The 21,271-nt window shown below is 50.0% G+C and overlaps 5 protein-coding genes across 5 annotated transcripts; 4 read left to right on the top strand and 1 right to left on the bottom strand.

Annotated features, from left to right (window-relative positions):
- Nucleotides 1-2,068: 2,068 nt before the first annotated feature.
- LTR84_005044 (uncharacterized protein) lies at nucleotides 2,069-7,805 on the top strand (the record flags this gene model as incomplete). Its single annotated transcript, XM_064848616.1, has 3 exons — nucleotides 2,069-2,361; nucleotides 2,412-7,720; nucleotides 7,774-7,805. 3 exons carry the CDS (start codon nucleotides 2,069-2,071, stop codon nucleotides 7,803-7,805), a joined length of 5,634 nt encoding a protein of 1,877 aa, XP_064711240.1.
- A 967-nt stretch (nucleotides 7,806-8,772) lies between these two features.
- LTR84_005043 (uncharacterized protein) lies at nucleotides 8,773-10,975 on the top strand (the record flags this gene model as incomplete). Its single annotated transcript, XM_064848615.1, has 4 exons — nucleotides 8,773-9,009; nucleotides 9,070-9,569; nucleotides 9,660-9,923; nucleotides 9,976-10,975. The coding sequence occupies 4 exons, from the start codon at nucleotides 8,773-8,775 to the stop codon at nucleotides 10,973-10,975; spliced, it is 2,001 nt and encodes a 666-aa protein (XP_064711239.1).
- Nucleotides 10,976-12,345: 1,370 nt separating this feature from the next.
- LTR84_005042 (uncharacterized protein) lies at nucleotides 12,346-14,396 on the top strand (the record flags this gene model as incomplete). The annotated part of the gene is made up of 4 exons (XM_064848614.1): nucleotides 12,346-12,368; nucleotides 12,426-12,468; nucleotides 12,526-12,648; nucleotides 12,714-14,396. The coding sequence occupies 4 exons, from the start codon at nucleotides 12,346-12,348 to the stop codon at nucleotides 14,394-14,396; spliced, it is 1,872 nt and encodes a 623-aa protein (XP_064711238.1).
- Nucleotides 14,397-14,664: 268 nt separating this feature from the next.
- On the top strand, nucleotides 14,665-17,448 carry LTR84_005041 (uncharacterized protein; the record flags this gene model as incomplete). Its single annotated transcript, XM_064848613.1, has 2 exons — nucleotides 14,665-15,231; nucleotides 15,283-17,448. 2 exons carry the CDS (start codon nucleotides 14,665-14,667, stop codon nucleotides 17,446-17,448), a joined length of 2,733 nt encoding a protein of 910 aa, XP_064711237.1.
- A 1,096-nt stretch (nucleotides 17,449-18,544) lies between these two features.
- Nucleotides 18,545-20,329, bottom strand: LTR84_005040 (uncharacterized protein; the record flags this gene model as incomplete). The annotated part of the gene is made up of 1 exon (XM_064848612.1): nucleotides 18,545-20,329. One exon carries the CDS (start codon nucleotides 20,327-20,329, stop codon nucleotides 18,545-18,547), a length of 1,785 nt encoding a protein of 594 aa, XP_064711236.1.
- Nucleotides 20,330-21,271: the final 942 nt, after the last annotated feature.

The following is a 21,271-nucleotide window of genomic DNA, read 5'->3' as shown; positions in this document are numbered from 1 at the left end:
TTCGACACAGCAGGTTGAGAGGCAATAATGGCGGAGCCCGGCGTGTCCTCGAATAATGTGGTGTAATTGACGAAACTGTTACCGGTCGTGACGGCCGGAGGGGATTTTGGGATTTGGTTCAAGAATAGCATTTGTGGAGCGGCAACGCCACCGAGTCTTTAGCGGCAGTGTTGCACCCTTTTAGGGGACTCGAGCCCCCGGAAATTCAGGCTTGCCAGACCCTTTAAGGCATGGTCCGTCGGCTTGCCGCAGGGGAGGTGGTGAGGTTAAAAAACACCAAAACTGGTTGGAAGCCAATCGATGTCTGTCGCGTCAAGCACGTCCCAGGGCAACGGGCGTGCACAACAAACCCAGATGAGTTTAGCTGGGCAACTCGGCCATGCCAACACGCTCAGGCTGCACGAGGGACGAGGAGTGCCCGGACTGGCATTTCCGCTTACCACGTCGCGACTCGTGAATCGTGATGGCCCATAAAGCCCAAATTGACATTGATGACGCAGATACGAGTAAGAGATGAAATCAATCGGGTCAATATAACTATGGGTCTGGGTCGGTCGGGTCCCTGATATCAGGCTATCCGATATTGCTTGTATCAGTAGGCAAATTTAGGACTAAGCGACATTTGAGGTACCTCGTACGGTGAGATCCATTGTTGAAAAGATTCTCGAAGCACGAGCCTGCCAGTGAGCGGAGGAGAGGGGACAGAGTGGGTGATCCAAAGGGCAGCTAGTTTCACTCAATTGAAACATGCAGTCACGTGTTCTCGTGTGATTGATCCATGATCGACCTGCTGAGGCTTCTCTGTGCTGCATGTCTCATCGGCCTCCGCTTTCATGTCAAAAACTGTCAGCCAGTTCCGATTCGCCTCAAACATCACACAGCTTCCTACTAAAGCCCGTGAGAGTCGTACGATCCAGGACTCAAGGTACGTAACGCAAGCTCTCCAAAACACAACTATTTATTTTGCTTGGGAAAGGAGAAACCGTGAAATTGTATGTCAAAATGACAATTTACAATCGATCACTAGCAGGGATCTACCAAATAGGCTTTGCCACCAACAACCATGCTGTCGTTAAATTTCCTACTCCCCACAACTTAACACTCGTGATTGTCATCGAATCCCTGTACACTTTTGAAATCCCCGGTGCCAACACCCAACAAAGTTGAAGAGCGGAATTCCATCACTGCCTTGCATCATTGCATAATGACGGTGACGGTTGGCAAGTTGACAATCTGACCCCGGAGACTTCATCGTTACTGCCGAGCACTCGAGGTGGTGAGAGTCAGCATGTTATCAGAAATCCAATAAAAGGTAACGAGGGATCTATAATTGTTTCGTAGATTCATCAGCTGTTTCTTGACTATACGGATATCCGAGCACCTTAAATGATGATTGCCCATGCTCGAGCTGGTCTTTCCTTGTGAGCATAATGCTTGTCAGCTCCTCGCGTGGCGCAGCGACACGGAGACTCGCCTTATGATTATTACGGAGCGTCCCTAATTGTACTCAGTATGCATGGCCCAGGCTTCCAGGTGGTGGGAAAGAAAGTCCTGCAGCCCAGGTGTCCGGGCGGCAGGCACTGCCCGTTAGGTGCTGTAGGTATAGTCAACAACCGAACCATGGACTGTTTTTTTTAATACGTGTCAAAAACAAACCCTGACAAGGAAAAGTACATCCCCACCCAAAATCCCAAACAACCCTGGAGGCGGCTCCTTTGCAAAGAAAACACCCTTCAATCCAAGTTGGTTGCTGATCGAGTATCATACCTCATTTCTACTCACGTCTGTTGCATCTCCTCCACTGACCACGGTGCATATACTCTCGCTTCGTCAAAGTAGTCTTTTCTGCGGTCTTTTTTATTGTTTCTATACACTACGCCGGGCTACGAATTCCCCTTACTCATCCATCTCGACTCACTCCTTAAACTGCCTCGATAAACCTCATTCTCCGTATCGCTCTGCTTTCGATGAATTGACCTGCAACCGTTTTCACGGCAATCAAGGCCGATATATATACGAATCTTACATCTGAAGCGCTCAGTTGACGCGTTTCACACTGTTGCCCGTCATGGCAGCTCGTGGAAATGTCCCTGCACACTTGCAGGCCTCCCTCCCTGCTCTACCGCCTCATCTTCAATCCGATACCCATCTGACAGCACACCTCGCCAGCCGCTTTCATGTGTCCCTGCCGACAGCACGGCTTTCTTCGCAAGGTCTAATATGCCTCAATACCTACACTTCCTCGACAAGAGGACCTAATGGGGAAAAGGAAGGCAGTGCCATGGGCGAAGCAGAAGATCTCGCACGCCGGGCTTGGACAAGACTGGGAAGTAGGGCAGAAGATCAGGCTGTTGTTTTCTTGTGAGTCTTCTAAATCTGTGCTTGACCCGTTCCACTGACCATATTTGAAGCGGAGAATCTGGTTCTGGCAAAACCACCGTGCGGTCGCATCTTCTTACTTCGTTTCTCTCCTTTTCCTCAACACCGCTTTCCTCTCGACTGTCTCTCGCCGCCTTTGTCTTCGATACATTGACAACCACAAAAACCACAAGCACTCAAACCGCCTCCAAAGCTGGTCTGTTCTACGAGCTTCAATACGATTCCTCATCCTCCATTCCCACCCTCATCGGTGGCAAATTGTTGGACCACCGTCTGGAGAGGAGCCGCATCTCCCATGTACCTACTGGCGAACGGAGCTTTCATGTCCTCTACTATCTTTTGGCTGGTACAAGTCAGGCCGAAAAGACACACTTGGGTCTAACTGGCGAAACCCACATCACCACTGCAGGGGCAGGCCTTTCTCGCTCCGCCTCGGTGGCACAGAAGAGATGGAGGTATCTGGGTCACCCCACCCAAATGAAGGTTGGAATCAACGACACTGAAGGCTTCCAGCATTTCAAGACTGCCCTGCGCAAGCTCGAATTCCCACGCGCGGAAATCGCCGAAATTTGCCAGGTCCTTGCTGCAATTCTACATATTGGGCAACTGGAGTTTGGCACTGGCCAAGCAACCTTGACTGCAGCAGAAGAGAGTGGCGGCTATTCTCATGAAGGTGGTGAGACTGTGACTGTGGTCAAGAATACTGAAACCTTGGCTATCGTGGCCGCTTTCCTGGGTCTAGGTGCGCAAGAACTGGAGGAGAGCTTGCGCTATAAGACGAAGACCTTGCATAGGGAGCGCGTTACAGTCATGCTGGACCCCAAAGGTGCTCGTGGCAATGCCGATGAGCTGGCAACAACGCTATATTCTCTCCTTGTTGCTTACATTATCGAGAATATCAATCAAAGGACCTGTGCAACCGAAGAGGCTGTTGCTAATACAATCTCCATCGTTGATTTCCCTGGTTTTGCCGACCATACTTCGACCGGTTCGACTCTGGATCAACTCCTGAACAACGCTGCCAGCGAGTCGCTTTATAACACTTGCCTGCACAGCTTGTTCGAGCGAACAACAGAAGCCCTCGAAAGCGAAGAGGTCAGTGTCCCAGCGACCAGCTATTTCGACAACACAGACACAGTTCGCGGTCTTCTGAAGCATGGTAATGGTTTGCTTGCCATTCTCGACGATCAGACCCGTCGAGGTCGCACAGACATTCAGTTCCTAGAAAGCCTTCGAAAACGATTTGAGAACAAGAGCAAAGCTATCACGGTTGCGAGTGCGACCACCACCATGCCGGGTAGCAATTTCGTGACTCCCAATCTTACGGCTTCTTTTACTGTGCGACACTATGCTGGTGAGGTGGACTATCCAGTCAACAGCCTGGTTGAAGAGAATGGCGATGTGGTGTCGGGCGATCTAATGAATCTCATGAAGTCCACAACGAGCGACTTTGTCGGAAGTCTCTTTGGACAAGAGGCTCTGAATACCATTAGTCATCCTTCGGAAAAGACTGCGATCGTTCAAGCGCAGGTCAGTTCCAAGCCTCTACGCATGCCAAGTATGTCGAGGAAGAAACACGATCAACTGCGAAGAACGGGAAGCAGAAGGGCAGATCGAACACCTGCCGTAGATGAGTCAGAAGTAGTTCCACAAATTGAGGAGGGGAGATCAAGACGCACCAAATCGACAGCCTCTGGTCTCACGCAAGGTGCAGCAGCCCAATTTTTGTCATCATTGGACAACATCACGAAATCGCTGACAGCACCGAACGTCAACAATTACTTCATATTTTGCCTCAAGCCAAACGACAGGCGGATTGCAAACCAGTTCGATAGCAAATGTGTTCGACAGCAACTGCAAATTCTTGGAATTGCCGAAATCAGTCAGCGACTACGCACCGCGGATTTCAATATATTCTTACCCTTCGGAGAATTCCTTGGACTGTCAGATTCCGACGAAGGTGTTGTGGGCAGCGAGGCAGAGAAAGCCCAACTAGTACTGGACACCAAGAGATGGCCATCCAATGAAGTTAGGATTGGCAGCACTGGCGTGTTCATGAGTGAGCGTTGCTGGGCAAGTATCTCTCTTTCAGCGTCTCAATCTGCGACCTACTTTGGCGGAGAAGCAGGCTCCGTTTCGAGGCCTGATACTCCTGGGGCGAATCCATTCTCAGACTCGAAAGCTCGCTTGATGCCACCGGCCGATGGCACCCCCGGATCGTTTTACGGCGATGAGTCGAAAGGGGGTTATTTCGGCAACCGCGATCTGGACACCAAATCGGAAGCTGGTGCGTCAGCGTTCCATTCTGGGGATATGTTCCGAAATCTCGATACCAAGGAAGAGCTCGCCGAAAAAGCCAACAAGAAGAAGATGGAAGAAGTCGACGTGGTGTCGGTTTCTTCAAGCCGCAAACGTTGGCTTGCCCTTGTTTATCTGCTTACTTGGTATATCCCGGACTTTGGCATCAAGTGGATCGGCAGAATGAAGCGCAAAGATGTTCGAACCGCGTGGAGAGAAAAATTTGCGATCAATCTAATCATCTGGCTCAGTTGTGGTATTGCAATCTTCTTCATTCTCTTCTTCCCAGGGCTCATTTGTCCAACGCAACATGTTTATTCGGCAGCTGAATTATCATCGCACGACGGTGTAGGAAAGCACAACGCTTATATCGCTCTCCGAGGAGTGGTATACGATCTAGGCGCGTTCATGCCGAGCCACTACCCTAGCATTATTCCCCAAAAGTCACTCGAAAAATATGCAGGCGTGGATGCTACCGGTCTCTTCCCTGTTCAGGTCTCCGCTCTCTGCCAAGGCAAGTCCGATTCTGGGATCGATCCGTCTGTCCAGCTCGATTACACCGCAACCAATATTACGGGGTCTGCTAGTGTAATTTCTGCGGCCGATCCAAACAGACGTTACCACGACTTCCGAACCTTCACAAATGATCCCAGGGCAGACTGGTGGTTTGAGCAGCAGATCATGCTAAAGGCGAACTACAAAAAAGGGAATATCGGTTATACTCCTCAATATGTCAAGACTCTTGCAGGCAAGTCGCATGCGATTGCCGTTCTAAACGACAGAGTATATGACTTCACGACTTACAATCAAGGTGGTCGGAGTGTCAGAGTCAAAGAAGGCGAAGAGGCCCCAAGCGGCGTTGACACCAACTTCATGGATGATCTCGTGGTCAGTCTATTTACACAGCGAGCTGGCCAGGACGTGACCAAATACTGGAACGCGCTTCAAATTGATTCTGGCCTTAGGAGTCGCATGCAGATTTGTCTTGACAACCTTTTCTTTGTTGGGGTTACTGATACGCGTAACTCAACGCAATGTCTGTTCGCGCAATATCTTTTGCTTGTTGTGTCAATCCTCCTCTGTTCAGTCATCGCCTTCAAGTTTCTGGCAGCTCTTCAGTTTGGCGGCAGGAACGTCCCTGAGAACCTGGACAAGTTCATCATTTGCCAAGTCCCTGCCTATACTGAGGATGAAGATTCGCTTAGGCGTGCGATAGACTCGGCAGCTCGTATGCGCTACGATGACAAACGCAAACTTTTGGTAGTGGTCTGTGATGGTATGATTATCGGTCAAGGGAATGATCGACCAACTCCAAGGATCGTTCTTGACATCTTGGGTGTCTCGGAAACCGTCGACCCCGAGCCATTGAGCTTCGAATCGCTTGGTGAAGGTATGAAACAGCACAACATGGGAAAAGTGTACTCTGGGCTCTATGAGGTTCAAGGCCACATTGTTCCATTCATGGTTGTTGTCAAGATTGGTAAACCGTCGGAAGTCTCAAAGCCTGGAAATAGAGGTAAACGTGATTCACAAATGGTGATTATGCGCTTCCTCAACCGCGTACATTACAACCTCGCGATGAGCCCGCTCGAGCTTGAAATGCACCACCAAATTCGGAACATCATTGGCGTCAACCCTACTTTCTACGAGTTTATGCTTCAGATCGATGCTGACACAGTCGTCGCCCCTGATTCGGCAACTCGAATGGTTGCAGCATTCCTTCGCGACACCCGGTTGATCGGCGTTTGTGGAGAAACATCACTCACCAACGCTAAGGCATCCTTCATCACAATGATGCAGGTCTACGAATATTACATCTCTCACAACCTCACAAAGGCTTTCGAGTCCCTCTTCGGATCGGTGACATGTTTACCTGGCTGTTTCACCATGTATCGAATCCGAGCCGCGGAAACTGGCAAGCCACTGTTCGTCAGCAAGGAGATCATCAACGACTATTCCGAAATACGGGTCGATACGTTGCACATGAAGAACTTGCTCCATCTGGGTGAGGACAGATTTTTGACGACCTTACTCCTCAAGCACCACGCCAAGTACAAGACCAAGTATCTTTTCCATGCCCACGCCTGGACAATTGCACCTGACAGCTGGGCAGTCTTCATGTCACAACGACGTCGCTGGATTAACAGTACAGTCCACAATCTGATCGAGCTGATCCCACTCCAACAGCTCTGCGGTTTTTGTTGTTTCAGTATGCGATTTATCGTGTTTCTGGATCTGCTATCCACCATAGTTGCCCCGGTCACCGTTTTTTACATCGGATATCTGATTGTCAAGGTGTCGACTTCGTCGTCTGTCATCCCCCTCATGGCCTTTGTGTTGCTTGGTGTTGTCTACGGCTTACAAGCATTTATTTTCATTTTACGCCGAAAATGGGAAATGATTGGATGGATGATTGTTTATATCCTCGCAATGCCCATCTTTTCTTTTGGACTTCCACTATACTCGTTTTGGCATATGGACGATTTCAGCTGGGGTAACACACGATTGGTGACTGGCGAGAAGGGCAAACAGGTTCTCATCTCAGACGAAGGTAAATTCGATCCCGATTCAATCCCAAAGAAGAAGTGGGAGGAATACCAGGCAGAACTCTGGGACGCTCAAACACAGCGAGATGATGCACGATCAGAAGTCTCTGGATACAGCTACGCCACTAAGTCGTATCATCCTGCTGGGTCTGTGTACGGTACTGGATACGACACTCAACATCTCATGCCGAACTCCAGATCCGTATCACAACTTGACATGCATTCTCAAATTTATGCAGGAGGCAACAACCAGTCGAGAATGTCATTGGCACCATCGGACATGCTTGGAGGCGGGCTGATGACAAGTGGACGATCCATTGCCGATATGGAGATGTCTGATCTAACTGGTCTCCCCACCGATGACATGATTCTGAACGAGATCCGCGAAATTTTGAAGACTGCCGACTTGATGACAGTTACGAAGAAAGGAATCAAGCAGGAGCTGGAGCGAAGATTTAATGTGAACCTTGATGTAAAGCGTGCATACATTGGAAGTGGTAAGTCCTCCCAGACACTCCCGTCATGTTCAGTATATGCTAACTCTGTCCAGCTACTGAAGCCATCCTTTCTGGTCAATTATAAATTGAATTCGTCAATCAAATGATAGCGTTTGTTGGGTTGAGATATAGTACGATATAAAGGCGTCTATGGAGGGAAGAAAATGGGCGGCTACAATTGAGCATTTGATGGATGATATGTGTTTATCCTGGGGACGCATGTCAGGTGGATAGACAACATAATAGCAATGAAATGCTGAGGCATTGCGAGTCAATGTTGCCTTTCATGTGACCTCGATTGACTCACATGGGACGTTTTATAACATATATCGCCATTAGCGCCTCGTCAAGACAATCATACCCGGGTATCTAGCACTCCATACTGACTGACCATCACATAGGTCTACGTACATATAGATGAATATGGTGGCACAGAGGCTCGCTCTACTTTGATGGACATTTGCTTGGTACCCAAACATGCGTCCCACGTGATAATGCACAAGTCTCTGGAACACGTCACCCTCCGTGACTAGCTCTATTACCGCAGAATGATCAGTTGAAGTTCCCACCATGCGTCCTGATCCCCAGAGCCAATCTAGCCAAGCTCATCTGGCCGGTAAGCTAAAAGGCTTGTTTGACCCCCTGGCTTAGCGGGGTCAACTGCGCTTGGACGTCCAGTCGGCAGCGATAACTGACGTAGTGCCAATAGCTGAACACGAGTCTCGCCAATCTAGGACAGCAAGTAAACTCAGAACTTGGATATTCAGGGACCCTGACGTGCGTGGCCTTTTGCCTCGATCCAAACTCTCTTGTTTTCCGGCAGAACTATATTCGCCTTTGTTCTTCAGTTGTGGATTTATATTTTGACTGTCTCTACCATGTCGCTTAGCTGTTCACTACTACATCCTGCTCTGTTGCTAATTGATCCTTCGAGGGAGAATGTAAGCTTTCAATTTTGACCACAAATCTAGAACACCTAGCTTTGATTACCTACATCTACAAGAAAAGTACATAGCTGAACAAGAGGAAGCAAAGTTCATATTGTCGGCGAGATGATTCCACAAAACGTCTACGAACTTTGTCGCGGAGACCTGTCCGTCAGTTCCGAGCTCGCCAAGAATCCAACGCTGTCGCCTCATGATGCGTGCAAGAAGCTCTTCGGCGTTGATGCCGATGATCAGAAAGTCACCAAGAAGGTTGATATCTCCACCGAAGCTGCAGAAGACCTAGAGCAAGCTTTCCAATGTGGGAAATGGGGTAATTCGCGACCCAGCGACTTGTTTCTGAGAGTACATATTCCGCTCCATGATGCAGCCTGATCCGGGAAGTTTGCTAACCTAAGTCACTAGATATATCACGATGTCTTATGTACACTGGAAAAGAACCCACTAGTGGGCGTATGCTCGCCTGCATTACTTGGTAGCAATGGTGTTTGCCCTTTGACCATCATGGCAACGGTGCCTGACATATGTCGCCACATGTCCAACGCTATCGCCCGCGCTGAACATGAAGTCTTCCTCGCCACAAACTTCTGGTCCTACTCAGAACCCACTAGATTGATAACCAATGCACTCAAGGAGTTGTCGAAGAAGGCCGTCAAGACCAATCGACGAGTTGTCGTCAAGATCATCTATGATCGGGGCAGTGCAAAGCAGGCACGTCACCAAGCAAACAGGAGAATCCCTCGTTCTAACATTGTTCAGGTCATCAAGAACCATCTGCCCGTGAGCCCAGAGGACTATTCTGACCCTGAGGGCAAGATTCGTATACCTCGTCCTGAAGAGCTGCCCAATCTCGATCTTGAGGTGATGAACTACCATCAACCCATCTTTGGCACGTTTCATGCAAAGTACAGCCTCCTTCTGATATCTTTTATTTGCTCCTTTCTCGTCCAAAAGGAAGAAGTTGCCTGAGTGCTGACCTGTCCATCCTCTACCAGATATTGTGTAATCGACCGCAAGATTGCCATAATTCAAAGCAATAATATTCAGGATATTGACAATCTCGAGATGATGACACAGTTCGAGGGCGATATTGTTGACTCATTCTATGATGTCGCCCTAATATCGTGGCACAAGCTGATGACCCCGACTCTTCCATGTATCAACACTCCCAATGTTGGTCGCCCGACGCCGACATTCGAGGCTAAAGAATACGCCACTCTTTTCGACGACAACGGAAAACTCGTTAATGTCTATCATGCGTATGTACTGATGATCACGCTGAAGTCTTCCACAGATTCTGACCAATTGCAGGACGGATTCGGTACCAGAGGGGGACCACTCTCTGCGTGATGTCGCATCTCATGGAACACAGCTCAACCTTCCTCAGCACACTTCGCAAGATCCTCACTACGACGAGGACCTCAAATCAGAAGTATTGCGTGCCGTCGCAACATTGAACCCGACTCCAGGCGAGACGCGAATCAACGCCATCACTCGACTACTCAATACCACCATCCAACCCAACACCAAGGGCACTGCTCCAGAGATCGAGCCACGCGATACAATGACTCCGCTGATACCGATCCCTCGCCATGAACCATTCCCAGTCGCGATGGTCTGCCGCGAACCGTGGGGCGCCCCGACGAAGCAAGCGCTCTACACGCCACAGAACGAAGCCTGGACATCTGCTCTCCGGCATGCCAAGAAGTCCGTCTTCATTCAAACCCCGGACCTGAACGCCGAAGCTTTACTCCCCGAAATCCTGGCAGCTTGTCGGCGCGGAATCGAAGTCACGTACTACTACTGCCTGGGCTACAACGACGCGGGCGAACTCCTGCCCATGCAAGGCGGGCACAACGAAGGCATCGCGAATTACCTGTACAAGGAGCTTCAGGAGGAATATCACAGCAACCTCAACATCTACGTCTACGTGGCAAAAGACCAGACACGGCCGATCCACAACAAATTCAAGTCCCGCTCGTGCCACATCAAGCTCATGGTCGTCGACGGACACATCGGCATCCAAGGGAATGGCAACCAGGACACGCAGAGCTGGTACCACAGCCAGGAGACGAACGTCATGATCGACAGTGAATTGGTCGTGGGAGCGTGGCTGGCGGGGATCCGACAGAATCAAAACACGCATCTGTTCGGGAAGGTCGGCAAGGATGGGCCTGATGCTGGGTGCTGGAAGGATCCGGAGACGGGCAAGCAGGCCGAAGGCGCGATCGGTGTTGATCCAGGGAGGTTCGCTTGGGCCAAGGGCATCGTTGGTGCTGTTCAGCGTGTGAGAGGCATGGGCGGTTTCTGATTTCGTTTTGGTGTTGTCGAGGAATCTGCAGGGATCGTATATACTCCAGCGTGGATATGGTCCAGTCATGTTTGGTCAATTCACAATTGGTTGTTGATAGGGCTCAAATGGGGATTATATGGATATAATGTGCAATTCTGGTCCTGGTAATACTACCCTAGTTTCTCTTAACCTAGATGTGTACAGAACGTGTAAACAGGAATTGATGACTGCAAGCACCTGTTCCCATGCAACGTTCCCGTAGTAATGTAGGCCAGATTCAATTCTTGCCAGTGCCGCAACGGCACTGCCTCCCCACTCCTCTTTTCCACTGGTGGTTGCTACAACATCTTCGTTCAGTGTACGCTTTCAAGCCGCCATGCCATGGTGATTGGACCAGAGAGCTACCATGTATACGACTATTTGGAATTATATTACCTACGCTAGCACTAAGGCCAAGATAGAAAGATGCAGAAGAGGCTGGAGTTAGAATGGATCTGGTTGGACATTTGCGATCCTTCACCCAAAAACCCATTGGCTGCTCATCCGCCGGATTGTTCGGGAACTCGATTCGGGATATGTTGTGTGTGTCGCACGAGAGGTGCGGAAATGCTCGTCGGTGTCACAGTGTGCCTCAACCCAGAGCCGCCGGATGCTGTGTGAATGATCGCGGCTATTGTCGGGACCCTGCATCTTAGTGTTCGATAGAGCAACCTGGCCTCCGTGAAACGGGGGCACAGAAAAGAACAATTCCTCACCGATACAGACGCCCTTTATGTCTGAGGCCTCGGCTCAGCCCTATCACCCTTGAACGATAATTGTTTGTTCATGAAAGGGTATCGGTCACGGTGCGCGAAGCCTGGTGCCCGAAGCCCGGTGCCATATGCCGAGATCGGGGTCACTCCCCCACATCTCGTCACCGGGAAAAGTGGCATCTCCAACTTCTACGAAGTAAATACCATTGTGCTTGCTTGCCCGATGCCATCATGGCCGGTGGTGTGCGATTCTTCCCCTCTCGCTCGGCGTGAAACATGGGTCACGATTACCCATTGACGTGTCAAACTATTGGCAGAATGTTTCTGGAGAAAAGCGCGAGTTATTGTATACCGTCACTCAAATAGCGGGACATTACCGCGTTGGATATTTGTCCCTCCACCATCCATCCACTAAATAAAATGGACCCCTCCCAGCACGCATGCTGGTTGTGAGACCAAATTGCTCTTCTACCTTGTTTTGCTCCATCTACTGCTGATCCTCACTGTCTGTACATAATATCGTCATTTCCACACTTTTCAAATACTGTCAGTTGGAAGCATCAACCCCCGGGGATCTCACTGCATCTCCACTGACCGGAACATACTGTCGCGCTCCTCGCGTGCAAAGGTCAGAAAATGGGTTCGGTCGAGAAGAAACCGTAAGATCCCACACTTCTCTCTTCATGAATAAAATCGAGGCTAAGACGCTTCGTTAGTCTATACACGGCCTCTTTCGCCTTCTTCGAGGCATTATGGGAGGTGAGGATGGAATCCAGAACCAGCAAGTTATTTCATTTTGGCTGACCTAACATGGAGGCCGGCATTACACATGTCTTCGTGAACTTGGGTTCCGATCATCCTTCAATCATGGAGGCCATGGCCAAGGGTAAGAAGGTGCTAGGCGATAAGTTTCCCAGAATCATTACATGTCCCAACGAGGTAGGTTCCCAACCTGAGAGGACTGCGGACTGGTCATGAGAACTGCTAGCTGACCATGAGGATAGATGGTCGCCCTGTCAATGGCAGACGGCTTCGCTCGATTGACCAATAAGCCCCAATGTGTCATTGTCCACGTCGACGTCGGAACTCAAGGCCTAGGCGCTGCAGTTCATAATGCATCCTGTGGTCGAGCACCGATCCTCATTTTCGCAGGCCTGTCTCCGTACACGATCGAAGGCGAATATCGAGGTTCAAGAACAGAATACATACACTGGATCCAAGACGTACCCGATCAAAAGCAGATTGTACAGCAGTACTGCAGATACACCGGGGAGATCAAGGGTGGCAAGAATGTCAAGCAGTTGGTCAATCGCGCACTTCAGTTTGCGACCAGTGACCCCCAGGGTCCAGTCTATCTCTACGGTGCAAGAGAAGCCATGGAGGAAGACATTGAACCATATCACCTAGAACAGAATCAGTGGGAGAAGGTCGGCCCGTCCGCACTTCCACAGGACGCTGTCAAACTTGTTGCAGAACATCTTGTTGCCGCCAAAGAGCCCTTGTTGATCGTGGGGTACACCGGTCGCAATGCTGATTCAGTCACTGCGGCGGTCGCCCTAGCAGACAAGATCCCAAGTCTCCGAGTTCTTGACACTGGTGGTTCTGATATGTGTTTCCCAGCAAATCATCCTGCTGCCTTGGGTCTTAGGTACGGCTCGGATCCTGCTATCACGACTGCCGATTTCATCCTGGTTGTCGACTGCGACGTCCCTTGGATTCCAACTCAGTGTAAACCCAAGGCGGACGCAAAAATCATCCACATCGATGTTGATGTCCTGAAGCAACAGATGCCCGTCTTCTACATTCCGGCATTCGCAAGATACAAGGCCGACTCGGCCACCTCTTTCTCACAGATCAACGACTTTCTTGCTCAAAATAAGGACCTTCCTGGTACGTTGTCAGCAGACGCCCATCAAGCTGCCGCCAAGAAACGAGAAGAATCATATAATGCACGTTGGAATCAGGTCAAGGAACTTGCAAAGGTTCCCTCCGACCCCAAGAACGCATCAATTGACCCACACATCCTTGGAGGTCAGATAAGAGCAGCTGTACCTGAAGACACCATTTTCGCAGTGGAAGCGGTAACGCTCAGTCTGTTCATCGCCGACACAATCGCACCAGTTCTGCCCAAATCATGGATCAACTGTGGCGGAGGAGGACTGGGTTGGTCTGGAGGTGGCGCCCTCGGCATCAAGCTCGCGTCCGACTTTGAGGCCAGAGATGTCGCAGCTGGAGACAGAGAAGGAACCAACAAGGGCAAATTCGTGTGTCAGATCGTCGGCGATGGCACTTACCTCTTCTCAGTGCCTGGCTCGGTATACTGGATTGCACAGCGCTATAATATCCCGGTCTTGACCATTATCTTGAACAATAAAGGCTGGAATGCACCTCGTCGATCTATGCTTCTCGTCCATCCGGATGGAGAAGGTAGCAAGGTCGACAACAAGGAATTGAATATCAGCTTTGACCCAACACCGAACTATGCCGGTATTGCAAAGGCTGCCACGGGCGACAAGGCTTGGGCGGCCCAGGTATCGAGCGTTGCTGAGTTGCTAGAGCAGTTGCCAAAAGCCGTGGAGGCAGTTAAGGGTGGAAGGTGTGGTATCCTGGAAGTCAAGCTTGGTGTAGATCTGCAGCAGCTGGCAGACGACGCTAAGGTTGATGTGGCGGCCGCTTCAAGTGGATAGATTTACTAGAGGACACATGTAAATAAGAATAAAAGGAGTTCCAGTTCGATCGTTTTGGTGGTGGTTCAATGTGCTCTGATTTCCACGCTGGATTGGCCGCAAAGTGGTTGCAGGCGTGCCGAAACGCGCCAAGGAATTGAAACCACTTTACGCGTCTACGCGTTTTGGGAAAGAATCCCTTCTTATGATCGTTGAGAATCACGCACCCCCTCTTTCAAGGAATATTGCAACATCTCCAAGCAACACTACAACCCTCACTGACTTGAAGATGGCGCTCGATACCCGTCAACTCCGCGATGAGGCGGTTCGTGACAGAGTCAGACTCGCGACCGAGTTCCTCGATCCCACCGACCCTCGGGCCCGGTCGTACCGCGGTGACATCGTGTTGATGCTCAATCGTGGTCTGCGACGACTCGTGGTCAGCATTGACGATATTCGATCTCACTCACGACCACTTGCGGACGGCCTCCTCTATCAGCCCTTCGACTTCTCCCTAGCCTTTGATGCGGCCCTGAAGACTATCATCAGTACGGTCCCGAATCGAGCAAACTTCGAGCAAGATGAAGACACACTATACTATGTCGCGTATTCTGGGTCCTTTGGAGAAAATTCATGCAGTCCAAGAACACTCGGAAGTTCGCTGTTGAACCGTATGGTTTGTCTGGAAGGCATCGTCACCAAGTGCAGTCTCGTCAGGCCAAAGGTTGTCAAGAGTGTGCATTGGAATGAGAAGAAGAAAACATTCATGTTCCGAGAATACAGAGATCAGACCATGACTGCCAATGGACCGGCAAGTTCAAGTGTCTATCCTCAAGAAGATGGAGAGGGCAATCCAGTAGGTTCAACTTTTGCTTCTTTAAGACTTCTCTTGCTTACATCTCTCTAGCTGATTACAGAATATGGTTATTGCACCTACAGAGATCATCAGACAATTAGTATCCAAGAAATGCCCGAAAGAGCACCTGCCGGTCAGTTGCCTCGCGGTGTTGATGTGATTCTGGATGATGACATGGTTGACCGGGTCAAGCCTGGTGATCGAATTCAGCTCGTTGGGATCTTCAGATCTTTGGGTAATAGAAATGCTGGAGCTGGATCTGCAATCTTCAGAACACTCATTCTAGCCAACAATATTGTCTTGCTGTCTTCAAAATCAGGTGGTGGCATTGCACAAGCTACCATCACTGATCAGGATGTACGGAACATCAACAAGATGTCCAAGAAAGCCAATATCTTTGAGCTATTGTCGCAGTCTCTTGCTCCCAGTATCTTCGGACATGATCACATCAAACAGGCGATCTTGCTTATGTTATTGGGTGGCATGGAAAAGAATCTACCAAACGGTACCCATCTGAGGGGTGACATCAACGTCCTCATGGTGGGCGATCCATCCACCGCCAAATCACAGCTCTTGCGTTTTGTTCTCAACACTGCACCACTGGCTATTGCTACGACTGGCCGAGGCTCGTCAGGCGTTGGTCTTACTGCTGCAGTCACATCAGACAAAGAAACTGGAGAACGGAGACTTGAGGCCGGTGCCATGGTCTTGGGTGATCGTGGTGTTGTTTGCATTGATGAGTTCGACAAGATGAGTGATATCGATCGAGTTGCTATCCACGAAGTCATGGAGCAGCAGACCGTTACGATTGCCAAAGCTGGAATCCACACCACTCTCAATGCACGCTGCAGTGTCATCGCAGCAGCAAATCCAATCTTCGGCCAATATGACAGCAACAAGGATCCACACAAGAACATTGCGCTGCCCGATTCTCTGCTCTCGCGTTTTGATTTACTCTTCGTGGTAACAGATGATATCAATGATGAGAGAGATCGGGAAATTTCTGAACATGTTCTCCGGATGCATACCTACAGAGCGCCAGGTACCGAAGAAGGAGCGCCACTCCGCGAACAATCAAATCAAATGCTTGGCATCGGCATCCAGGAAGATCAAAATGATACTCAAACAACTACAGAAGTTTGGGAGAAGTACAGTGTTGTCCTTCATTCTGGCATGACAATTACAAGTGGCCGTGGGAGAAACAAGCAGATCACACCAATCAGCATGCCTTTCATCAAGAAATACATCCAGTACGCGAAGAGCAGGTGCAAGCCTGTCTTGACTAAGAAGGCTAGTGATTACGTGGTGGCAGCCTATTCGAATTTGAGAAACGACGAAATCGAGGGTAACCAAAGAAGAACCAGTCCGATGACTGCCAGAACATTGGAGACTCTCATTCGACTCTCGACTGCTCATGCAAAGGCAAGGCTGTCAAGCCGTGTCGAGGAGAGTGACGCAATTGCAGCAGAGCGGATTCTCAAGTTTGCTCTGTTCAGAGAACTGGCTGTCAAAGAAGACGGCAGAAAGAAGAGACGTAAGACGCAAGATGTCAATATGGATAGCTCGGACGAGGAGGACTCGGACGGCGGCGACGATAGCAGTGATGCTGACGATGCTGATACTGCCTATCGAGGATCAGCAGCAAATCGAAAGACAGCAGCGAAACCACAAACCAGAAGCCAAAAGTCCACTCGTACGCAAGGTGCAGCAAACGGTTCGGGTCCTTCTCGCCGGGCTGCCGATGACGACGATGAAGAGGAAGAGGAGGACGACTCCGACGATGAACCTGTCTCTTCTCAACGCCCAACAGGGGCTGAGTCTCAGCTGTCGCGTATGTCTCTAGCTAGCTCTATTCCCAGCTCTCAGCTGCCACCGACACAGACGGATTCTCAATCCCAGTCTCGTCGAAGTCAAACTCGTACACAAAACGAGATACCTGGATCGCCAGAGTCCTCACCCGAGCGTGGGCCAAGCATTGCACCACAACGATTCCGCACATTCCGCGAAACACTCGGCCCACTCACTCAGACATCCCTCTTCCAAAATGACATGGCCACTGTGGACGACATCACGGCCGCGGTGAATCATCGCTTGACGGAGAGGAGTAGAAATGCCACCGAGTTCTCGGGCGAGGAAGTCACCGCTGCCCTCAAGGCAATGGGTGAGGCGAACCAGATCATGTTCCTGGAGGACAGTGGCGAGGTGTACACGCTGTAGAGGTGGCTATATGTCATTAATGTAGTCCAGTCTATGTATGTGTAATGTGGTGTTGAGGAATTCAGATACTTTGACTCGTGGAAGGATGTCATTTCGACTATGTTTATTGTACTGTGTCTTTTTCATCGCCCTGTGCAACGCCTCCTGATCGGCACCCGTCCTGTTGGAGTACAATAGAACGTGGTTCTCATTTTGTAGGTAGTCTGGTCCGTCCTAGGTTCTTGCTCAGTGTACCGTGGCTCGCATTGGACAGCGCCTGGCCACACTTCAAAGAACACAGGTTCAAAAGGCAATTTGTTCTAGCACTCGAGACCACTGTAACAGAGACTTCCAGCGCCTTTTCCGTCCCAAGTGCTCGTCCAGTACATCGGTGAGTACCGGACCACATCAGCGTGCACCGTACCTCCGATGGGTCTGGATATCCACTAGGATAGCAGTGCTCCGGGAGCTCGCTCGCTAGAACTGCCAAACCCAGTTGACTGAGATCTGGAGACCGCCAGTCTCAGGCGCCAAGGGAGGAAAACGACAGGCTGCATTTCGATGTAAATTGCAAGTTGGGCTATGGTGTGGGCGCCCGCTATATAGTTATCAGCCGGAAAAAGTATTTTCCCGAATTTACGCTAGTCCTGATCTGGACTATACGCCCCTTTTTCAACTCGTTTCACTTCTTGCTTCGAGATTCATCTCCGCTCAGGTCTCGACTACAGACTTTCATCTGGATTCATGATTTGTCTGCAACTCGACTCATAAACGAAGCTATAGGTTTAATATGTGTCATGGACGAATTTCAAATGTTTTTTGTGTCATTGAGCTCAGCGCTGATCGTTTCAGCACGCTGTGGGTATTCGAGTGTCTCGTCCTAGTCATACATACTTCGTTTGAGCCTTTGCAAAGGGCGAGAAGTAGATCACTCATCCCTCAAAAGCTCTATCTTGATTGAACACGCATTCATAAAATTCTTCCTTCCATCAGCAATTGCTCCCTGCCTCATGGATGATTCTTCATTGGCCATAGCCCTCTCAATACCACATTCTTTCTCGAAACTCCCATGGCCCTTCATTACCACTTCCCAACGGACAATCTTGTGTCACAGAAATCATCGTGTCCTCCACGGGGTTAAGGGTCCTTGCTCGTCATCCTCGGCGTCAGCTTCAGGTTCCTCCTCCTCCCCCTCATCGTCACCTGTTGCCGCGGGATCGTATTGTAGTTGAGCTTCCCATATATGTCGGGGAGGAAGTGCATAGGCAGCGTAGTTTTGTTGCCGTACATCTTGGAGCAAGCCTCCTAGCACCGGGTAGACCCTCGTATCAAACCATCTGTTTAAATTGAGGTAAACCATCTGTTTTATGCGTTCTTGATACCATCTATCAGGCTCTCCTTCTCTCTGGGCGCCTTGTTGACTTCTGAGCACGGCCTGTCTCATCCAGAAGGAAGCACTCACATTGGCTCCATGGACTTCGGTGGGTGGTATACCAAGGTTTCTCCTAATATCAGCGGAGTACAATTTTGTGATAGACTCCCAGTATTTCTCCACGGTTAGTAAGCGAGACTGCTCGCCTTGTCTCGAGTACTCCTCATCGGTCAACAACAGAAACTCATCGGCCATTGATTTCCATTTGTGGATTCTCCGGGCCCAACCATCCCGATATCTTTCAGACGCGGGGATGATAGGCCCGATGCCTCGTTCCCATTGTCCGAGAGTGGGATTGCCCCTATTATCTCTTCGCGCTGATTCTTGTTGTCTGAGTTCCCTCAAAGGGGGTAAGTTCAATGCTGGAGGAGCACCAATGGCACTGGCTCGAGTTGCCGTACTGGCCGATCCGGTCTTTCGCTTTTTGGTGGATGGTTCGCCCGTGGTCTCGTCGCCTTCCACACTAGCGGATTGACCTCTCTTCTGGGGCTCACGACGGGTCTGGGTCTCTTCTTCCTCCATCTTGAAGAGCTCTCTTCCAAAGGCATGTTGGATATTGTTATGGGGCCGAGCTCCTCCTGAGGTATTCTTCGCTTCATCAGGAAGATAGTTGTATAACTCACGAGCAGTAATACCTTCGGCCATAAGGAGCCTAAGTCCTTCGCCCCATGAATGGTTCGGATACTCGGTCATTAGCTGTCGGAGGGACGTCCCAGCTGGTATGATTTCCGCTCCATCTGGGCGGTGTACAACGTATTTGCCCTTATCATCGTGGCCCTTTCGTCTCGTCCGATTTAGTTTGATGGGATACTTAAGACGCTGAGAGTGCTCCTCAGGCTTAGGCTCCTCGTCATGTGGACCGAGGCCAAAATGAGCGAAATGGTTGCAACCAGATAACCATCTATCTGGTAGTCGTGATATCTCGACAGGTCTAGGATTGATTCGAGTATTCCAGGGCAATCTCTCAAGAGGCTGTCGTGAACGTGGGGGAACGAGCCTCACCCCTCGTCTCGCACTGTCGACAGTTGGTCTGCTTGAAGCCTGGTTGGGAGTTTCCTGTCGCTCTTCATGGGAGGCCATGCTTTGAGATCGTCGGTTTGGTCGTTGTTCTCTGTGGGCTTGCTGGGTTTGCTGGGTTTGCTGGGTTTGTTCGTGATAATTGTTGTCGTTGTTTGGGTTTTGCATGACTTCAGGTGATGGAAAAGGGTCCAGGTTGAGTGGTGGGAGCAGTGCTCCGAGTACATCAAGCTGTGGAGGCTCCTGGGCCACACCTCCCAGGTGGTGATGATGTCCTTGGAGTTCAGGATGAGTCAGATGTTGTTGATAGTTATAAGGACCTGGTCCTTGGACAACACTCCCTTGGGCAGGTTGTTGTTGTCTCTCATGGTCCTCGCCAAACGGGTCATCTGTCAAAGTCCGAGTATCCACCTCACCAGGAGTGTCCTGGCAATGAGTGCCGGAGTCACTCATTGTTCTGTGTGATATTCGTTACAATTCTGGGAGCTGTAATGGGGACAGGGGACATACCTTGCGCTGCTGGAAGATAGATGAAAGGGGCAGGTGGAAAAGGAGAGACCGGTCCTCGTGGAACTTCTCAATGGAAGATCCGTGAGCCGAGGCTAGGATTGCACAAGACTTTGCAGGGTTATTCGACAGTTGACTCGTAAAGAAGTACAGACTTCGTGATGAATTTCACAATCAGAGAAGGGATCAAGAGGTATTGTTCATGGAATCGAGGATCTTGAAGAGTTATTCAAAGAGAAGAAGAAAGGAACAAAAGCATGAGGCTTTGTTTCAATTTTCTCTGAGCCGGAGAGAGAGACGGTTATTCACAGCAGCCGATCTTCGAGGCAGCGGGGTGGGAAGAAACGCTAACTGCGTTGAATGGATTGATCGTGAATGTAATTCCACGTGATTGTGGTTGTGGTAAGAGGTTCTAATGTCTGGTCTGGGTCGTACTCGACGTGAGATTCGAGAGCGTTGGCAGGAGGCTTCGTAACTCAGGAGACTTGACTTGCTTGACTAGGAGCGAAGGAAAGAGGTACGGTGTAGAGATTTTCTATTTATACACTGTGGGAAACAAGCAAACCAGCTACTCTGGGCGAAGACGTGCCAATTGACCATGTTTTCCCTCGAACAACGGCCGTTCGACAAGTTTGTCACCATAATAGAACGCTCAGTGCCACCAAAGCCAGCTGATTGAAAATGCTGTAGGCTCGTGGACATTAGGAAGGCGCAGTCCTCAAAGAGAATCGTAAGGTATCTTCCCTAGCAACCTTTTGAGGTCTCTATAAACCTTTAGCCATCACTTTGCTCAAAGTAGAACCAACCACAGCTTGGGACCGTCCGTGCTCAATTTCTTCCCTTCCTCCTTAACTGACTCTGTGTAAGGCCTTGAAGAGGTCATGGGGA

Source organism: Exophiala bonariae (assembly GCF_035927105.1).
Source record: "Exophiala bonariae strain CCFEE 5792 chromosome Unknown scaffold_2, whole genome shotgun sequence".
Classification (NCBI taxonomy): Eukaryota; Fungi; Ascomycota; class Eurotiomycetes; order Chaetothyriales; family Herpotrichiellaceae; genus Exophiala; species Exophiala bonariae.
This window is presented reverse-complemented; position numbering and strand designations above follow the sequence as displayed.